This window comes from Pristiophorus japonicus, chromosome 8, assembly GCF_044704955.1.
Source record: "Pristiophorus japonicus isolate sPriJap1 chromosome 8, sPriJap1.hap1, whole genome shotgun sequence".
NCBI classification, from domain to species: Eukaryota; Metazoa; Chordata; class Chondrichthyes; family Pristiophoridae; genus Pristiophorus; species Pristiophorus japonicus.
In genome coordinates, this window is record NC_091984.1 from 238,737,867 (window position 1) to 238,759,909 (window position 22,043).

The following is a 22,043-nucleotide window of genomic DNA, read 5'->3' on the forward strand; positions in this document are numbered from 1 at the left end:
TCCGAAAGACGGCACCTCTGACAGTGCAGCACTCCCTCAGTACTGCCCCTCCAACAGTGCAGCACTTCCTCAGTACTGCCCCTCTGACAGTGCAGCACTCCCTCAGTACTGCCCCTCTAACAGTGCAGCACTTCCTCAGTACTGCCCCTCCAACAGCGCAGCACTCCCTCAGTACTACCCCTCCGACAGTGCAGTGCTCCCTCAGTACTGGCCCTCTGACAGTGCGGTGCTCCCTCAGTACTACCCCTCTGACAAGGCAACACTCCCTCAGTACTGCCCCTCCGACAGTGCGGCGCTCCCTCAGTACTACCCCTCTGACAATGCAACACTCCCTCAGTACTGCCCCTCCGACAGTGCGGCGCTCCCTCAGTACTACCCCTCTGACAATGCAACACTCCCTCAGTACTGCCCCTCCGACAGTGCGGCGCTCCCTCAGTACTGCCCCTCCGACAGTGCAGCACTCCCTCAGTACTGCCCCTCCGACAGTGCGGCGCTCCCTCAGTACTGCCCCTCTGACAATGCAACACTCCCTCAGTACTGCCCCTCCGACAGTGCAGCACTCCATCAGTACTGCCCCTCCGACAGTGCGGCGCTCCCTCAGTACTGAACTGGAGTGTCAGCCTAGATTTTACGTGCTCAAGTCCCTGGAGTGGAACTTAAACCCACAACCTTCTGACTCAGAGGCGAGTGTGCCTCAGAAGGTAGAGGTTTTCAAAATTATGGAGGGGCTCGATAGGCCATAAATATAAGATAATCACTAATAAATCCAATAGGGAATTTAGGAGCAACTTCTGTGGCTGCAGTGTTAGCCGTGACTCTGGGCATGTCTCACATTCCTCAACCCATCCTGCCGGATTCCATTCTCACGCTCAGAACGGACAGGAGTTATACTTGACAGGGTTTTAATCACTTTATCTACAGTTATTCTATTATCAGATCGTTATCTTGCTCCCTTTTAAAGGGAAGAATAATTGACGCATTAACTGTCTGCATTGTTACGCTATTCTTTATATCTTCCACCCTGTTCAGAAATGCAAGAATTTTTATTTGATTTATTCAGAGAATCAGAGAAATTTACAGCACAGAAGGAGGCCATTCGGCCCATCGTGTCCGCGCCGGCCGACCAAGAGCTACCCAGCCTAATCCCACTTTCCAGCTCTCGGTCCGTAGCCCTGTAGGTTACGACACTTCAGGTGCACATCCAGGTACTTTTTAAATGTGGTGAGGGTTTCTGCCTCTACCACCCTTTCAGGCAGTGAGTTCCAGACCCCCACCACCCTCTGGGTGAAGAAAGTTCCCCTCTAAACCTCCCCCCAATGACTTTAAATCTATGCTCCCTGGTTATTGACCCCTCTGCTAAGGGAGATCGCTGTTTCCTAGCTTGCTTCAAAGCAGGAGAAGCGATTTCCCTTCTGTAACGTATGCACCTGTGCACATGCTCACAGGTTTGTGGGGCTGTTGCCACCCTGTGCGGAGGGGAGCGGGCAGGTCCGAGGGCCTCCTCGTAGGACTGCCCCTGGGCCTGGCCAAGGGGGCCATCAGCCGGTCCAGGCAGCGGGCGGTCGAGGGGGTCGTTCAGCCCGACTGCCTGCCTCTCTTCCGCGGTTACATCCGAGCCAGGGTGTCCCTGGAGATGGAGCACGCGGTGTCCACCGGTACGCTCGCGGCCTTCCGCGAGAGGTGGGTGCCGGAGGGACTGGAGTGTTTCATTTCAACAGGGAACAATTTGATCTGATTTGAAAAAGGTTTCCTTTAATTTCTAATTGTTAAATTGTGGTTTTTGGTGCCCTCAAAAAAAAAGGGGGCACTTGATTTAAAGTTACTTTTAAAATAATTGTAGAGCTGTTGAGTTGGGAGGGGCTTAGCCAGTCATGTGAAGTTCACAAGACTCAATAAAACTCCAGGCAGTTGGGTTCAGGGGATCCACGATGAGGCAGGTGGTTGTGAGCCTGGTGGATGAACTGGTAATGTGCAGTGTGATTGTTAAACCTTTGTTAATAAACCAACTAGTTCTTAATAGCAATGTGTTGCTGTGAATTCTTCAGCAACGATCATCATCATCATCATAGGCAGTCCCTCGGAGTCGAGGAAGACTTGCTTCCACTCCTGAAGTGAGTCCTTTGGTGGCTGAAGAGTCCAGCACGAGAGCCACAGACCCTGTCACAGGTGGGACAGATATTCGTCGGGGGAAGGGGTGGGTGGGACTGGTTTGCCGCACGCTCCTTCCGCTGCCTGCGCCTGATCGCTTCACGCTCGCGGCGTTGAGATTCGAAGAGCTCAACGCCCTCCCGGATGCACTTTCTCCACCTCGGGCGGTCTTCGGCCAGGGTCTCCCAGGTGTCAGTGGTGATGTCGCACTTTACCAGGGAGGCTTTGAGGGTGTCCTTGTAACGTTTCCGCTGCCCACCTTTCGCTCATTTGCCGTGAAGGAGCTCCGCATAAAGCAATTGCTTAGAGAGTCTCGTGTCTGGCATGCGAACTATGTGGCCTGCCCAGCGGAGCTGATCGAGTGTGGTCAGTGCTTCAATACTGGGGATGTTGGTCTGGTCGAGGACACTGATGTTGGTGCGCCTGTCCTCCCAGGGGATTTGCAGGATCTTGCGGACACATTGTTGGTGATATATCTCCAGCAACTTGATGTGTCTTCTGTACATCATCCATGCCTCTGATCCATACAGGAGGGCGGGTATTACTACAGCCCTGTAGACCATGAGCTTGGTGGTAGGTTTGAGGGCCTGGTCTTCAAACACTCTTTTCCTCAGGCGACCAAAGGCTCACTGGTGCACTGGAGGCGATGTTGAATCTCTGCATCAATGTCTGCCTTTTGTTGACAAAGAGGCTCCCGAGATATGGGGAATGATCCATGTTGTCGAGGGCCGCGCCGTGGATCTTGATGACTGGGGAGCAGCGCTGTGTGGCGAGGACAGGCTGGTGGAGGACCTTTGTTTTACGGATGTTAAGCGTAAGGCCCACGCTTTCATATGCCTCAGTGAATAGTTTAACATCTGTAGTGGGGAAAATGCTTGAAACTATCATTAAGGAAGAAATAGCGGGACATCTAGATAGGAACAGTGCAATCAAGCAGACGCAACATGAATTAATGAAGGGGAAATCATGTTTAATTAATTTACTGGAATTCTTTGAGGATATAACGAGCATGGTGGGTAGAGGTGTACCGATAGATGTGGTGTATTTAGATTTCCAAAAGGCATTCGATAAGGTGCCACACAAAAGGTTACTGCAGAAGATAAAGGTACGTGGAATCCGAGGAAATGTATTAGCATGGATAGAGAATTGGCTGGCTAAGAGAAAGCAGAGAGTCGGCATAAATGGGTCTTTTCGGGTTGGAAATCGGTGGTTCGTGGTGTGCCACAGGGATCGGTGCTGGGACCACAACTGTTTACAATATACATAGATGACCTGGAAGAGGGGACAGAGTGTAGTGTAACAAAATTTGCAGATGACACAAAGATTAGTGGGAAAGCGGGTTGTGTAGAGGACACAGAGAGGCTGCAAAGAGATTTAGATAGGTTAAGCGAATGGGCTAAGGTTTGGCAGATGGAATACGATGTCAGAAAGTGTGAGGTCATCCACCTTGGGAAAAAAACAGTAAAAGGGAACATTATTTGAATGGGGAGAAATTACAACATGCTGAGGTGCAGAGGGACCTGGGGGTCCTTGTGCATGAATCCCAAAAAGTTAGTTTGCAGGTGCAGCAGGTAATCAGGAAGGCGAATGGAATGTTGGCCTTCATTGCGAGAGGGATGGAGTACAAAAGCAGGGAGGTCCTGCTGCAACTGTACAGGTTATTGGTGAGGCCGCACCTGGAGTACTGCGTGCAGTTTTGGTCACCTTACTTAAGGAAGGATATACTGGCTTTGGAGGGGGTACAGAGACGATTCACAAGGCTGATTCCGGAGATGAGGGGGTTACCTTATGATGATAGATTTGAGTAGACTGGGTCTTTACTCATTGGAGTTCAGAAGGATGAGGGGTGATCTTATAGAAACATTTAAAATAATGAAAGGGATAGACAAGATAGAGGCAGAGAGGTTGTTTCCACTGGTCGGGGAGACTAGAACTAGGGGGCACAGCCTCAAAATACGGGGGAGCCAATTTAAAACCGAGTTGAGAAGGAATTTCTTCTCCCAGAGGGTTGTGAATCTGTGGAATTCTCTGCCCAAGGAAGCAGTTGAGTCTAGCTCATTGAATGTATTCAAGTCACAGATAGATAGATTTTTAACCAATAAGGGAATTAAGGGTTATGGGGAGCGGGCGGGTAAGTGGAGCTGAGTCCACGGCCAGATCAGCCATGATCTTGTTGAATGGTGGAGCTAGATGGCCTACTCCTGTTCTTAATTCTTATGTTCTTATGTTCTTATGTAATACATCGACTATATCCTGGAGTTCAGCCTCAGAATGTGCACAGACGCAGGCATCGTCCGCGTACTGCAGCTCAGTGAGAGAGGTTGGGGTGATCTTGTACCTGGCCTGGAGAGGGCGCAGGTTAAACAGCTTCCCGCTAGTTCTGTAGTTTAGTTCCACTCCAGCGGGGAGCTTGTTGACTGTGAGGTGGAGCATGGCAGCGAGGAAGATTGAGAAGAGGGTTGGGGCGATGACACAGCCCTGTTTGACCCCGGACCGGACGTGGATTGGGTCTGTAATGGATCTGCTGGTAAGGATCACGGCCTGCATGTTGTCGTGGAGCAGGCAGAGGATGGTGACGAACTTTCTGGGCAATCCAAAACGGAAAAGGACACTCCATAAGCCCTCACGGTTGACAGTGTCAAAGGCCTTTGTGTAGTCGAAGAAGGCCCTGTATAAGGGCTGGCGCTGCTCCCTGCATTTTTTCTGCAGCTGTCGTGCTGCAAAGATCAAAGATAAGCAAAGAGCCCTTGAAGCAAATACATTACACTCTCATGACAAAGCTCCATCATTGTAAGGGTAGCACGTCATTCCCAGGAAATGGCTTTAAATAGCCAAACGCAAACACGGGCGGATGCAAAAATCAGTCAAAGGAGGAAGTGATTCGTCCGGCCTGGTTTAAGTCACAATGAATTAATTGGAGCAGATGAGAATAAATGGTGAGATTTATAACAACAGGGCAGCCTCTGAGGAAACTCAATCCACTTGGCGCACTTGTTCACACAACACAATGGAACTAAAATCCGTGGCAGCAGAAAAGATGGGGGTCAACTTTCCAAAATAACACAGAAGCGGAAAACCGCAATGTATATGGATTTAATGTTGATATCATGGAGAGAGGGGAATCGGTGACCCATTTTCAAATCCTCTTCTTGAACAACAGCAACAACAGACTTTACCACAACTCAACACCATAGCGGGTCTAGCACATTAAGCCTTAACTCTGGCTCGGTGGGTAGCCGAGGTTGTGGGTTCGAGTCCCACTCCAGGGACTTGTGCACAAAAATCTAGGCTGTCACTCCAGGGCAGAGCTAAGGGAGTGCCTCACTGTCGGAGGTGCTGACTTTCGGATGAGACGTTAAACCAAGGCCCTGTCTGCTCTCTCAGGTGGATGTAAAAGATCCAATGGCACTATTTTGAAGAAGAGCAGGGGAGTTATACCCAGTGTCCTGGGGCCAATATTTATCCCTCAATCAACATCACAAAATAGATTACCTGGTCATTATCACATTGCTGTTTGTGGGAGCTTGCTGTGCACAAATTGGCTGCCGCGTTTCCCACATTACAACAGTGACTACACTCCAAAAGTACTTCATTGGCAGTAAAGCATTCTGGGACGTCCGGTGGTCATGAAAGACGCTATATAAATCCAAATCTTTCTTTTAAAGGGTGATCTAATCGAGGTGTTTAAGACGATTCGTGGGCCACCCCGACCTGTGTGGGAACACCACCACAGGTCAGGGCTATAAATAGCGGCGGAGGTGCAGTGAATGAGGGTACGGGGCCCAGAAGAGCCGAGGGCCCGGGCCAGCCCACACTGCGATATGTGGGCGCACTCGGTGTGTGCGACAGAGCTGGTCTCCAGTCGTCCTGGTTAACCCTTGCTACTGGATAAAGGCCGGGCTCTGTCGAGCCCTTGTGGTATCTGGTGTGCGTTAAAAAAATCCACTCACAGGCATCTTCCACCCCTCAACTGGAGTTCAGGACTGGAACATCGGGTCCTTCATTGTGGTTAACCTGTGGAATTCTCTACCACAGAAAGTTGTTGAGGCCAATTTGTTAGATATATTCAAAAGGGAGTAAGATGTGGCCCTTTCGGCCAAAGGGATCAAGGGGTATGGAGAGAAAGCAGGAAAGGGATACTGAGGTGAATAATCAGCCATGATCTTATTTAATGGCGGTGCAGGCTCGAAGGGCCGAATGGCCTACTCCTGCTCCTATTTTCTATGTTTCTATGTTTCTATGAAACACCTGTGAACTCATGTGGAAGCAAGTCATCCTCATTGAGGGACCGCCTATGATGATGATTAAGATGATTAAAGGATTCGATGGGGTAGATCGAGAGAAACTATTCCCTCTGGTGGGGGGAGTCCAGAACATGGGGGCGTCACCTTAAAATTAGAGCCAGGCCGTTCAGGGGTGATGTCAGGGAGCACGTCTTCACACAAAGGGCAGTGGGAATCTGGAACTCTCGCCCAAAAAGCTGTTGAGGTTGGGAGTCAATTGAAAATTTCAAAACCGAGATTGATAGGTTTTTGTTGGGTAAGGGTATTAAGGGTTATGGAACTAAGGTCAGTAGATTGAGTTACGTCACAAATCAACCACGATCTAATTGAATGGTGGAACAGGCTCGAGGGGCTGAATGGCCTCCTCCTGTTCCTACGTTCCAGGTTCACAAGAACATAAGAAATAGGAGCAGGAGTCGGCCATTCGGCCCCTTGAGCCTGCTCCACCATTCAATAAGATCATGGCTGCTCTGATCATGGACTCAGCTCCACTTCCCTGTCCGCTCCCCATAACCCTTGACTCCCTTATCTCTCAAAAACCTGTCTATCTCCACCTTAAATATATTCAATGACCCAGCCTCCAGAGCTCTCTGGAGCAGAGAATACCAAAGGTTCACGGCCCTCTGAGAGAAGAAATTCCTCCTCATCTCCGTTTTAAATGGGCGGCCCCTTATTCTGAAATTATATCCCCTAGTACTAGATTCCCCCACGAGGGGAAACATCCTCTCTGCATCCACCCTGTCGAGCCCCCTCAGAATCTTATACGTTTCAATAAGATCACCTCTCATTCTTCTAAACTCCAATGAGTAGAGGCCCAACCTGCTCAACTTATCTTCATAAGTCAACCCCCTCACCTCAGGAATCAACCTGGTGAACCTTCTCTGAACAGCCTCCAATGCAAGTATATCCTTCCTTAAATAAGAAATGGGTTGCAACACGCAGGGGTTTGGGATGGGTGGTCTGAGCCGGTTTTAGTACAGTGTGGGGCCAGTGTACCAACAACAGAGCTAACACAGTGACGCCGGTAATACTCACTTGTCCACTTTGCCGTAGCTGTCAAACGCCGAGGTTACAGACACGATGCAGATCACCAAAGGCGAGCCTAAAGGAGAGGTCAGGGGTTAGTCCCGGTACACAGTGAGCCGCCCGTCACAGCAACAATACCGACAGTATGACTTCTGTCCATGTCTAGCGCACAGGTTAGTTTAAAACCGAGGTTACTTCAGCAGAACCTCCCTCCCCTAATGAACGAGGTGAGTAGCCAACCACTGACAATACCACCAGCATACATGGAAGGTGGCAGGCATGGCTCAGTGGGCAGCACAATCGCCTCTGAGTTACAGGGTTGTGGGTTCAAATCCCACTCCAGGGACTTGGGCACAAAAATCCAGGCTGACACTCTCAGTGAGGGAGTGCTGCACAGTCAGAGGGGTAGCACTGAGGGAGTGCTATACTGTTGGAGGGGCAGTATTGAGGGAGTGCCGTACTGTCTGAGGGGTAGCACTGAGGGAATGCTGTACTGTCTGAGGGGCAGTATTCAGGGAGTGCCGTACTGTCTGAGGGGCAGTACTGAGGGCGTACTGCTCTGTCTGAGGGGCAGTACTGAGGGAGCGCTGCACTGTCGGAGGGGCAGTACTGAGGGAGTGCTGCACTGTCTGAGGGGCAGTACTGAGGGAGTGCTGCACTGTCGGAGGGGCAGTACTGAGGGAGTGCTGCACCGACGGAGGTGCTGTCTTTTGAATGAGACGTTAAACCGAGGCCTCGTCTATCCTCTCGGGTGGATGTAAAAGATCCCATGGCACTATTTTGAAGAAGAGCAGGGGAGTTCTCCCCGGTGTCCTGGGGCCAATATTTATCCCTCAACCAACATCACTAAACCAGATGATCTGGTCATTATCACAATAAGCCCTTCTGTAAACTTGCTGTCAATCATTGCTACTTCTGCACTGTCAGCCCATGTTATTCCAGTGTACCCCAATTACCACAAGTACTTTCATCATCTGTAGTCACTGCAAGAGTTGATTGCAATTTTCCACAAGCTGTCATGGCGCTGCACGTGAATTGTGACCTCATTGCACAGCTCCACAAATATTCCCAATATGCACCAATTAGCAAGTAATATGCGCCAATGTCCCTGCCTCATCCCACGTGTCGGTTTGCATTGCTCGTATTGTCAAACTACCCACATTCAGAGTAAGTGCCCGGTCCGATGATACTCACCCCAGCCTATCCCGTAATAATAGAAGTGCTTGCTCTCCTCCGAGCCGAATACCTTGATAACCATGCTGTAGAGGTGGAGGCCTTCAACTAACATCCAGGAGAAGGCACTGAGGAAGAAGAAGTGGAGCAGGATAGCCAGCACCTTGCATGGGAGCTGGACAAAGGGGACCGAGTTAGTCATTGTTATATCCCACATCAACACGTACATGACCAAAGCTGGCAAAATATTGGAAACGATTGGTTACATAGTGTGAACCAACATCACTACCAAACAGATTATCCATGATTTATGAAAGGGAAATCATGCTTGACAAATCTTCTGGAATTTTTTGAGGATGTAACTGATAGAGTGGACAAGGGAGAACCAGTGGATGTGGTGTATTTGGACTTTCAAAAGGCTTTTGACAAGGTCCCACACAAGAGATTGGTGTTCAAAATTAAAGCACATGGTATTGGGGGTAATGTACTGACGTGGATAGAGAACTGGTTGGCAGACAGGAAACAGAGAGTCGGGATTAACGGGTCCTTTTCAGAATGGCAGGCAGTGACTAGTGGGGTGCCGCAGGGCTCAGTGCTGGGACCCCAGCTCTTTACAATATACATTAATGATTTAGACGAAGGAATTGAGTGTAATACTGGGTGGTGGTGTGAGCTGTGAGGAGGATGCTAAGAGGCTGCAGGGTGACTTGGACAGGTTAGGTGAGTGGGCAAATACATGGCAGATGCAGTATAGTGTGGATAAATGTGAGGTTATCCACTTTGGTGGCAAAAACATGAAGGCAGAATATTATCTGAATGGTGACAGATTAGGAAAAGGGGAGGTGCAATGAGACCTGGGTGTCATGGTACATTAGTCATTGAAAGTTGGCATGCAGATACAGCAGGCGGTGAAGAAGGCAAATGGCATGTTGGCCTTCATAGCGAGGGGATTTGAGTATAGGAGCAGGGAGGTCTTACCTCAGTTGTACAGGGCCTTGGTGAGGCCACACCTTGAATATTGTGTTCAGTTTTGGTCTCCTAATCTGAGGAAGGATGCTCTTGCTATTGAGGGAGTGCAGCGAAGGTTCACCAGACTGATTCCCGGCATGGCAGGACTGACATATGAGGAGAGACTGGATCGACTGGGCCTGTATTCACTGGAGTTTAGAAGGATGAGAGGGGATCTCATCGAAACATATAAAATTCTGACGGGTTTAGACAGGTTAGATGCAGGAAGAATGTCCCCAATGTTGGGGAAGTCCAGAACCAGGGGACAAGTCTAAGGATAAGGGGTAAGCCGAGATGAGAAGAAACTTCTTCACTCAGGGAGTTAGATGTGGCCCTTATGACTAAAGAGATCAAGGGGTATGGAGAGAAAGCAGGAACGGGATACTGAGGGAATGATCAGCCATGATCGTATTGAATGGTGGTGCAGGCTCGAAGGGCCGAATGGCCTACTCCTGCACCTATTTTCTAAGTTTCTATGTTTCTATCCAGTCGTTATCATGTTGCTGTTTGTGGGAGCTTGCTGTGCGCAAATTGGTCACTACATTGATTACATTTCAAAAAGTGCTCCGTTGGCTGTGAAGTGCATTGCGACGTTCTGATGGTGTGAAAGGCGCTATATTACCTCCCAAACCCGCCACCTCCACCATCTAGAAGGACAAGGGCAGCAGGCGCATGAGAACACCACCACCTCCACATTCCCGTCCCAGTCACACACCATCCCGGCTTGGAAATATATCACCGTTCCTTCATCGTGGCTGGGTCAAAATACTGGCGCAGTACTGAGGGAGTGCTGCACTGTCGGAGGGGCAGTACTGAGGGAGCGCCTCACTGTCGGAGGGGCAGTACTGAGGGAGTGCTGCACTGTCGGAGGGGCAGTACTGAGGGAGCGCCGCACTGTCGGAGGGGCAGTACTGAGGGAGCGCTACACTGTCGAAGGGGCAGTACTGAGGGAGTGCTGCACTGTCGGAGGGGCAGTACTGAGGGAGTGCCACACTGTCGGAGGGGCAGTACTGAGGGAGTGCCACACTGTCGGAGGGGCAGTACTGAGGGAGTGCCGCACTGTCGGAGGGACAGTACTGAGGGAGTGCCAAACTGTCGGAGGGGCAGTACTGAGGGAGTGCCGCACTGTCGGAGGGGCAGTACTGTGGGAGTGCCGCACTGTCGGAGGGTCAGTACTGAGGGAGTGCTGCACTGTCTAAGGGACAGTACTGAGGGAGTGCTGCACTGTCGGAGGGGCAGTACTGAGGGAGCGCCACACTGTCGGAGGGGCAGTACTGAGGGAGTGCCACACTGTCGGAGGGGCAGTACTGAGGGAGTGCCGCACTGTCGGAGGGTCAGTACTGAGGGAGCGCTGCACTGTCTAAGGGGCAGTACTGAGGGAGTGCTGCACTGTCGGAGGGGCAGTACTGAGGGAGCGCCACACTGTCGGAGGGGCAGTACTGAGGGAGTGCCACACTGTCGGAGGGGCAGTACTGAGGGAGTGCCGCACTGTCGGAGGGTCAGTACTGAGGGAGCGCTGCACTGTCTAAGGGGCAGTACTGAGGGAGTGCTGCACTGTCGGAGGGGCAGTACTGAGGGAGCACCGCACTGTCGGAGGGGCAGTACTGAGGGAGCGCCACACTGTCGGAGGGGCATTCTCTCAGATGAGACATTAAACCGAGGCCCTGTCTGCTCTCTCAGGTTAACGTAACAGGTCCCATAGAACTAAATGAAGAATATATGAGTTCTTCCCGGTGTCCTGGATAATATTTATCCTTCAATGAACATCACTAAAAAACAGATGCAAAAACCAAATACTGCAGATGCTGGAAATCTGAAATAAAAAGAGAAAATGCTGCAAATACTCAGCAGGTCGGGTCAGGAGTGTCTCCCTCTCCACAGACGCTGCCTGACCTGCTGAGTATTTCCAGCATTTTCTCTTAGTATTTCACTAAAACAGATTATCTGATCATTATCACATTGCTGTGTGTGGGAGCTTGCTGTGCGCAAATTGGCTGCCGCGTTTCCCACATTACAACAGTGACTACACTACAAAAGTACTTCATTGGCTGTAAAGCGCTTTGGGACGTACTGAGGTTGTGAAAGACGCTATAGAAAGAAAGAAAGACTTGCATTTATATAGCGCCTTGCACAACCACCAGACGTCTCAAAGCGCTTTACAGCCAATGAAGTATTTTTGGAGTGTAGTCACTGTTGTAATGCAGGAAACGCGGCAGCCAATTTGCGCACAGCAAGCTCCCACACACAGCAATGTGATAATGACCAGATAATCTGTTTTAGTGATGTTGGTTGAGGATAAATATTGGTCCCAGAACAGAAATGCAGTTTCACTTTTTTTTTAAATAAACTTACCAAAAATAATAGAAAATCAATTTCAGTAAATGTAATAAACTGTCAGTGACAGCTTCTCAACACTGATATTTATAAAGCATGGCTTATTTTACAAATCTTTCAACAGGAAAGGTTGTGTCGATCTGATTCGCTAACCTCACCCTCTGTTGTAAAGGTCATCCACTCAGAAGGTCAGTCTCAGTTCTATATTTGGAGCATCAGCGTGGTCCATCACTTGACTGGAATTAAGACGCCCTTCAAACAATAATTGTTCCTTACCGCTCGTGATTAAATCTCCCACAGGCACAGACACAGGTAATTCGATTGTCGAGGAGTCCTTTCCCATCTGACCAAATGCACTTCCCAATATTCCCACGTCCTTTGTTAACTTTGCAGCAGGCACCTCAAGTCGCTGGAGAAATACCACCAGCGCTGCCTCCGCAAGGTCCTGCAAATCCCCTGGGAGGACAGACGCACCAACGTCAGTGTTCTCGCTCAGGCCAACATCCCCAGCATCGAAGCAATGACCACACTCGCTCTGCTGGGCAGGGCCACATTGTCCGCATGCCCAACACGAGACACCCAAAACCAGCGCTCTACTGTGAACTCCCACACGGCAAGCGAGCCCCAGGCGGGCAGAGGAAACGTTTCAAGGACACCCTCAAAGCCTCCCTGATAAAGTGCAACATCCCCACCGACAAAGACCGCCCCTAAGTGGAGGAAGAGCATCCGGGAGGGCGCTGAGCACCTCGAGTCTCGTCGCCGAGAGCATGCAGAAAACAAGCGCAGGCAGCGGAAGGAGTGTGCGGCAAACCAGACTCCCCACCCACCCTTTCCCTCAACCACTGTCTGTCCCACCTGTGACAGGGACTGTATATTGGACTGTTCATGCTGAGAGTGGAAGCAAGTCTTCCTCGATTCCGAGGGACTGCCTAAGAAGATTATTTCTCGCTCCCCCAGCTCAGATCAGTGGTTGCACAAAGGACCCCTCGAATTGTCCTGACTGGAACCCAGCGGATTATATCGAGACTTTTCAAATGGCTTTGTTCAGCACTAATCTCTGCAATACCCTTCTTTCAAGATTTGTTGCTCATTAGACATGGCCAATTATGGAGCTGGGCTCACTAATTATTCCTAATCCTTCTTAAACTGTCCCCTTTTAAGCGAATTACACTGCTGTACATTTACAGCCCAGCTCGGAGTGAAATTGGGTTCTGGTCCAGTGTCACATGTCCTGCCTGACACGTAGCCTTCCCTTCACCGTGCACACCCAGGAGCGAGTCACACACAACGGTTAATCCACAGTAACAGCCGTTTATCCCCAACAATAAACCTGCAATGTATTCAATCTTTAAAAGTGTCTGATACGGGCAATCAGAATTCGTAAATTATTATACAACCGCTCCGTGCCGGGGTTTATGTCCCACCGCTCCGTGCCGGGGTTTATGTCCCACCGCTCTGTGCCGGGGTTTATGCTCCACACCAGCCCCCTCCCACCCCTCTCCATCTCACCCCATCACCATATCCTTCTATTCCTTTCTCCCTCATGTGTTTATCCAGCCTCCCCTTAAATACATCGATACTATTCACCTCAACCACTCCCTGTGGCAGCGAGTTCCACATTCTCACCGCTCTCTGGGTAAAGAAGTTTCTCCTGAATTCCCCATTGGGTTTATCAGTGACTGTCTGATATTGATGGCCCCTAGTTCTGGTCTCTCCCACAAGTGGAAACATCCTCTCTACATCTACCCTACCCTTAAAGACCTCTATCAGGTCATCCCTCAGCCTTCTCTTTCCTAGATAAAAGAGCCCGTGCCTGTTCAATCTTTCCTCTCAGGTATAACCTCTCCATTCTGGGATCATCCTTCTAAATCTTTAATGCACCTTCACCAGTGCCTCTGTATTCTTTTTATAATGTGGTGACCAGAACTGTTCACAGTACTCCAAGTGTGGTCTGACCAAGGTTCTATACAAGTTTAACATTACTTCTCTGCTTTTCAATTCGATCCCTCTAGAAATGAACCCCAGTGCTTGAGTTGGTGATTATAAAATTCTTATCCTTGTTTTCAAATCCCCCCATGGTCTCGGCCCCTCCCAATCTCCTACAACGCTCTGAGATCCTCAATTCTGCCCTCTTGACCATCCCTGATTTTCATCGCTCCACCATCGGTAGCCGTACCTTCAACCGTCTGGGCCCCAAGCTCTGGAACTCCCTCCCTAACCTCTCTACCTCTCTTTCCTCCTTTAAGGCGCTTCTCAAAGTCTATCTCATTGACCAAACTTTTAGTCACCTGGCCTAATATCTACTTATGTGGTTCAGAGTCAAATTTTGTCTGATAACACGCCTGTGAAGCAACTTGGGACGTTTTATTACGTTAAAGGTGCAATATAAATGGCCTTATTAACCTGCATCACCAATTTTAGTACTCCCAGATCCCTTTGTTCCTCTAGCCCAATTACACTCTTATTTTCCAAGGTGTATGTGGCCTTCTTAATCTTCTGACCAAAATGTACCGCCTCACACTTACAACCTATTACCCTGGTCATCTGCCCACCCATCCCTGTACATGGTCTGTCCACTCCCTACCTGCCCGCATGCATTCTCTATCCCTCTCTATCTAGTTTCCCCTCACTGCCCCTCTCTCTGCCCCCTCTGTGGTACCACGGATTGCAGCTACTTTGGCTACTATATTTCATTGTGTTCCTGCCTTCATTTTTGTTATTTTCTGGGCACTTTTTGCTCACTTGCACTCTAGGCTTTTATCATTAAAGGACCAAACGACATTCAGGCTTGGGCTGATAACTGGCAAGTAACATTCGCGCCACACAAGTGCCAGGCAATGACTATCTCCAACAAGCGAGAGTCTAACCACCGCCTCATGACATTCAACAACATTCCCATCACCGAATTCCCCATCATCAACATCCTGGGGGTCACCATTGACCAGAAACTTAACTGGACCAGCCACATAAATACTGTGGCTACAAGAGCAGCTCAGAGGCTGGGTATCCTGCGGCAAGTGTCTCACCTCCTGACTCCCCAAAGCCTTTCCACCATCTACAAGGCACAAGTCAGGAGTGTGATGGAACACTCTCCACTTGCCTGGATGAGTGCAGCTCCAACAACACTCAAGAATCTCGACACCATCCAGGACAAAGCAGCCGCTTGATCGACTCCCCATCCACCACCTTCAACACTCACTCCCTCCACCACCGGCGCCCCCTGGCTGCAGTGTGCACCATCTACAAGATGCACTGCAGCAACTCGCCAAGGCTTCTTCGGCAGCACCTCCCAAACCCGCGACCTCTACCACCTAGAAGGACAAGGGCAGCAGGCGCATGGGAACACCACCACCTCCACGTTCCCCTCCCAGTCACACACCATCCTGACTTGGGAATATATCGGCCGTTCCTTCATCGTCGCTGGGTCACAATCCTGGAACTCCCTCCCTAACAGCACTGTGGGAGCACCTTCACCACACGGACTGCAGCGGTTCAAGAAGGCGGCTCACCACCACCTTCTCAAGGGGCAATTAGGGATGGGCAATAAATGCCAGCGACGCCCACATCCCAGGAACAAATTAAAGAAACTCGTCCCCTTGCATCTGATACAATTAGAGAGCATTTAGAAGTGCGCGGGTTAATCAAGGCGAGCCAGTATGGATTTGTTAAGTCATGTTTGACAAATGTAATGCTTTCTTGAAGAAGTAACTGATTGGCTGGATAAAGAGAATGCGGCAGATGTCTTGTGTAGACTTTCGATTGGGAGAGAGCTGGCAGTAAAATTCCGACACGCGGTTAGAGGCAATATAGCAACATGGGCTGGAAGGTTAGCTGACGGAGAGGAAACAAAGGGTTTGTGTGAGTGTGTGTGACTGAGTTTGGAACAGGGAAGGGACGGGATGGTGTACACACAGGGTCAGCCTGCTGGGGCCATGTCTGTTGGATGAGTGGCCCCAGCCACAACCTCGGAATGCGCTGTTAAAGCTCAGTCGGGGGTTGGACAAACAGAGGCAGCTTGGTGGCATGGGCAAGTGTAATTTAGCGTGGAGAAGCATCAACAGTCGATGTTGGGAGTGGGAAACAAAGGGTGGGAATGTACAGTCTGTGGGAAGAGTGGAGAGAACGGAGAAACTTACAGGTTCCAATACCGGAAAGTGCGAGTGGAGGTAGAGTAGGCCATAACAGGGCCAAAAGCGTTTTGGATTTTACAAATCAAAAGAGTAACTATAGATTTGTACACAGCATTAGTTACGCATCAGTTAGGGACTGCGTGCAGTTTTGGGGGGGCCCATTATAAAAAAGAACATCAGAGACATGGGGAGCGTCCAGTACAGATTCTCCAGGATGTTGCCAGGGATGGGGACTATCGTCATGAGGAGAGACTTGAGATACTGGGACTGTTTCCATTGGATCAGAGAAAGTGAAGAGGAGAGAACCAGAACATAAGAAATAGAAGCAGGAGTCGGCCATTCGGCCCCTCGAGCCTGCTCCGCCATTCAATGAGATCATGGCTGATCATTGACCTCAACTCCACTTTCCCGCACTATCCCCATACCCCTTAATATCCAAAAATCCCCTTGTTCCGGACTCCCCCTACTAGAGGGAATAGTTTCTCTCTATCTGCCCCATCAAATCCTTTCATAATCTTAAACACCCCAATTAGATCATCCCTTAATCTTCTAAACTTGAGGGAACTGGAGATCAGTCTATGCAACAATCTATATGAGAATATAAGAATTAGGAGCAGGAGTCGGCCATTCGGCCCCTCGAGCCTGCTCCGCCATTCAGTGAGATCACGGCTGATCATCGACCTCTACGCCACTTTCCCGCTCGATCACCATACCCCTTGCTTCCCTTAATATCCAAAAATCTATCGATCTCAGCCTTGAATATACTCAGACCCTCAGCCTCCACAGCCCTCTGGGGCAGAGAATTCCAAAGATTCACCACCCTCTGAGTGAAGAAATTCCTCCTCATCTCAACCCTAAATGGCCGCCCCTTATCCTGAGACTGTGACCCCTGGTTCTAGACTCCCCAGCCCGCAATAGTTACTCTCTATCCACCCTATCGATTCCCTTTAATATCAAACCTGTTAAATGGTTTTTCTTCATCCGATGATAGTACGGTGACAGAATGGATTGATGGATTCAATCTCAACTCATCTCAGTCTAACAGGATATATATCCTTGGCAATTACTTTTCCATAAGGATTTATTAACTTGCGTTACATGTTTCCGTTGTTAAAGGTAATGTTTTAGATTTTAAAATCTACACTAATAGCAATGGATCCGTATCCTGCCCCGCCTATTTAATAGCCCTAACTCTATCCTAATCCTTAGACTAGATATCATTCTAGTCATCCTCCTCCGCACTTCTCCAAAGCCTTGATATCCTTCGCCATGTATGGAGCCAAATCTGGCTGCAATACTGCAAGTGAAAATGGAGCAAGGCTTTATATCGCTGAAGCAAAGTGCTCTTTGTTTTATACTCCCAGCTACGCAGCCTACAGGACGATTTACTTTGCCTGTGTAACCTGAATGAGTGATCAATAACTTCAGGTCTGTTTCTTGATCCATGACCTTTGCCAGGTGTCCCTTGCACTGTGTAAACCTGCCTGTGGTTCCCAGTGATTGACATCCAATACACCTGACACACGCACATCCATTTCTCCAACCTGTTCAAATATCCCCCGAGCGTGACTTCCCCTAAGTCAATCCTTTGTCTTGTCCGGTCCAGTTCGATTCTCTAGTTTAAGGTGTCAGCCTTGGCTCAGTGGGCAGTACTCCCACCTCTGCATTTGGAGATCATAAGTTCAAGCCCCAGTCCAGAGACGTGAGCCCATAATCCAGACTGATGCTCCGGTGCAGTACCGAGGGAGTGTTCAATCAGACTTAGTCCGAAATCATATTCACGTGTTGCATGAATTTAAACCTGGTAAATGGTTTTTCTTCATCCAATGATAATATGGTGACAGAATGGATTGATACATTCAATCTCAACTCATCTCAGTCCTTCTCCATAAGGATTTATTAACTTGCGCTACATGTTAACGGTAATGTTTTAGATTTTAACATCTACACTAAAAACAATAGACCTGTATCTTGCCCAGTCTATGCAGCTCACTCTTTCTGTTTTACATAGAAAACATAGAAAATAGGTGCAGGAGTAGGCCATTTGGCCCTTTGTTTTGGACTATTGTCTTACAACTCTGGCCCTTGCTCCAGTGGCCCATTGATGCAAGAGCCTTCAACGACCTCAGAACTACTCTCTGTGGCTCGCCCTCACTAAACCCTAACCCTACCCCTAACCTCTCCCCATTGCCACCTCTCCCTCTGCCTTGAAAATCCCGCAGTGGATATTGACACCACTGTGTCAGCCAATGGGTTGGAGGAAGGGGCGGGACTTGAGAGCCTCTGAACTCTCGACCAAAACTGCAGCAACCTCCCCCGAGTACAGCGGGGGTTAATTCTCCAGCGCAATGCAGTGAGTGAAGGAGAGTAATATCATTCAAATGTGTGTAAAACCAATCTCGGTCACCCACAGCCATGTGGTCTCCGGGTATGATTGACAGGGGAATTACCCAACCTGGCCGGGACTTGACACGCAGCATTAAAATCCCCTCGATCACCTTCCATTACCAATCAGCCTGCGTTTCTCCTCAGAGAAAAAACCTTGTGGACATTGGCTACTTTGAGGTATTATATTGAAGAAAGAATGGAGAGAGAAAACGGGGAACTACAGACCAGTTAGCCTGACATCAGTAGTAGGGAAAATACTACAATCTATTATTAAGGACGTGGCAACAGGGCATTTAGAAAATAATAACAGGATTGGGCAGAGTCAACACGGATTTATGAAAGGGAAATCGTGTTTGACAAATCTGACAGTTTTTTGAGGTTGTAACGAGCAGAATAGATCAGGGGGAACCAGTGGATGTGGTGTATTTGGATTTTCAGAAGGCATTCGATAAGGTGCCACACAAGAGGTTATTAAACAAAATTAGTGCTCGTGGGATTGGGGGTAATATACTAGCATGGATTGAGGATTGGTTAATGGACAGAAAACAGAGAGTAGGAATAAATGGGTTATTTTCGGGTTGTCAGACTGTAACTAGTGGGGTGCTGCACGGATCAATGCTGGGGCCTCAGCTATTCACAATCTATATCAATGATTTGGATGAGGGGACCAAGTGTAATATATTCAAGTTTGCTGATGATACAAAGCTCGGTGGGAATGTAAGTTGTGAGGAGGATGCAAAGAGGCTTCAAGGGGATATAGACAGGCCAAGTGAGTGGGCAAGAACATGGCAAATGGAATATAATGTGGAGAAATGTGAAGTTATCCTCTTTGGTAGGAAAATAGAAAAGCAGAGTATTTTTTAAACAGTGCGAGATCGGGAAATGTTGGTGTTCAGAGGGACCTGGGGGTCCTTGTACACCAATCACTGAAAGTTAACCTGCAGGTACAGCAAGCAATTAGGAAGTAATTAGGAAAGCAAATGTTATGTTGGTCTTTATTAAAAGAGGATTTGAGTATAAGAGTAATTATGTCTTACTGCAATTATACAGGGCACACCTGGAGTATTGTGCACAGTTTTGGTCTCCTTACCTAAGGAAGGATATACTTGCCATAGAGGGAGTGCAACGAAAGTTCACCAGACTGATTCCTGGGATGGGGGGATTGTCCTGTGAGGAGCGATTGAGCAGACCAGGCCTATATTCTCTATAGTTTAGAAGAATGAGAGATGATCTCAGTGAAACATACACAATTCTTACAGGGCTTGACAGGGTAGATGCAGGGAGGATGTTTCCTCTGGCTGGGGAGTCTAGAACCAGGGGTCACAGTCTCAGAATAAGGGGTTGGCCATTTAGGACTGAGATGAGGAGAAACTCCTTCACTCAGAGGGTGGTGAATCTTTGGAATTCTCTGCCCCAGAGGGCTGTGGAGGCTCAGTCTTTGAGTATATTCAAGACAGAGATCGATAGATTTTTGAATATTAAGGGAATCAAGGATATGGGGATAGTGCAGGAAAGTGGCGTTAAGGTGAAAGATCCGACTTGATTTTATTAAATGGCGGAGCAGGCTCGAGGGGCCGAATGGCCTTCTCCTGCTCCTATGATCCTAGTCAGCTAGTTAATGACAGCGTCCCCTTTACATGGGAGAAACAGATGGGCTCGTTATGACTCCTTCCACAGTTCTCGAAACGCAGGTAATAATTAAGGAAATAAAATCGTTGGTAGAAGTAACTCATGCTATTAGGCTGCAGAGTGACTTGGATAGGTTAGGTGAGTGGGCAAATGCATGGCAGATGAAGTATAATGTGGATAAATGTGAGGTTATCCACTTTGGTGGTAAAAACAGAGAGACAGACTATTATCTGAATGGTGACAGATTAGGAAAAGGGAAGGTGCAACGAGACCTGGGTGTCATGGTACATCAGTCATTGAAGGTTGGCATGCAGGTACAGCAGGCGGTTAAGAAAGCAAATGGCATGTTGGCCTTCATAGCGAGGGGATTTGAATACAGGGGCAGGGAGGTGTTGCTACAGTTGTACAGGGCCTTGGTGAGGCCACACCTGGAGTATTGTGTACAGTTTTGGTCTCCTAACTTGAGGAAGGACATTCTTGCTATTGAGGGAGTGCAGCGAAGGTTCACCAGACTGATTCCCGGGATGGCGGGACTGACCTATCAAGAAAGATTGGATCAATTGGGATTGTATTCACTGGAGTTCAGAAGAATGAGAGGGGACCTCATAGAAACGTTTAAAATTCTGACGGGTTTAGACAGGTTAGATGCAGAAAGAATGTTCCCAATGTTGGGGAAGTCCAGAACCAGGGGTCACAGTCTGAGGATAAGGGGTAAGCCATTTAGGACCGAGATGAGGAGAAACTTCTTCACCCAGAGAGTGGTGAACCTGTGGAATTCTCTACCACAGAAAGTAGTTGAGGCCAATTCACTAAATATATTCAAAAGGGAGTTAGATGAAGTCCTTACTACTCGGGGGATCAAGGGTTATGGCGAGAAAGCAGGAAGGGGGTACTGAAGTTTCATGTTCAGCCATGAACTCATTGAATGGCGGTGCAGGCTAGAAGGGCTGAATGGCCTGCTCCTGCACCTATTTTCTATGTTTCTATGTTTCTATTCCCCGAGACTGCGACATTAGGATGGTTTTAATGTCACTTTGTTTAATGAGACAATATATTTTTGCTGGGTTCCTGATGTCCCCAGGTAAATGATTCAGTAAATGAGGCTGTCTTTGTTTCATTTGACAGAAATATACAAATTCTGGTAAAAGCAAGTTCAGTTGCTCATGAATTCTGTTGCTCCACATAGCAGAGTCAACTGATCAGAGTGTTCGATTCAGAATATCTCAGTCTTTGATCCAGCAGCACTGCTCCCGTTCCCCATCTGCAACTGGAGTCCAGTTTGTGTAAAATGTTAACGATCTTAATCTTTAATACGAGCATTATTCAATTTGAAGTGTAGAATTTACCGGCCCAGAAATCCCGGCCTCCCCGGGTCCATTCGGAGCGTGTACAAAGGCGTGTACGGGGCGTGTACGGGGCGTGTACGGATTGCGTACGGGGTGCCTTCGGGGTGCGTACGGAGTGCGTACGTGGTGCGTACGGGGTGTGTACGGGGTGTGTGCGGAGTGTGTACGGGGTGTGTACGGGGTGTGTACGGATTGTGTACGGGGTGTGTACGGGGTGTGTATGGGGTGTGTACGGGGTGTGTACGGGGTGTGTACGGGGTGTGTACGGAGTGTGTACGGGGTGTGTATGGAGTGTGTACGGAGTGCGTACGGGGTGCGTACGGGGTGCGTATGGGGTGTGTACGGGGTGTGTACAGAGTGTGTACAGAGTGTATACGGGGTGTGTACGGGGTGTGTACGGGGTGTGTACGGGGTGTGTACGGGGTGTGTACGGGGTGTGTACGGAAGGCATCGCAAAAGCCAGTTTGCGACGCACAATGCGCATGCGCTGAAAAACGGCTTTTCCGATCTGTCCAGCTCCAGCTCCAGCTGGACAGATCCTCCGCAGATCGGGAGCGAGAACATTTGCATGGGCAGGA

General features: G+C 49.0%; 1 protein-coding gene across 1 annotated transcript in view; it reads right to left on the minus strand.

Moving 5' to 3' along the window:
- adgrd1 (adhesion G protein-coupled receptor D1) overlaps window positions 1-22,043 on the minus strand; it is a 344,020-nt gene that overhangs the window by 134,271 nt on the left and 187,706 nt on the right. Inside the window, 2 exon segments of the mRNA XM_070886412.1 lie at window positions 7,467-7,533; window positions 8,652-8,805. Coding sequence (XP_070742513.1) covers window positions 7,467-7,533; window positions 8,652-8,805 — 221 coding nt within the window.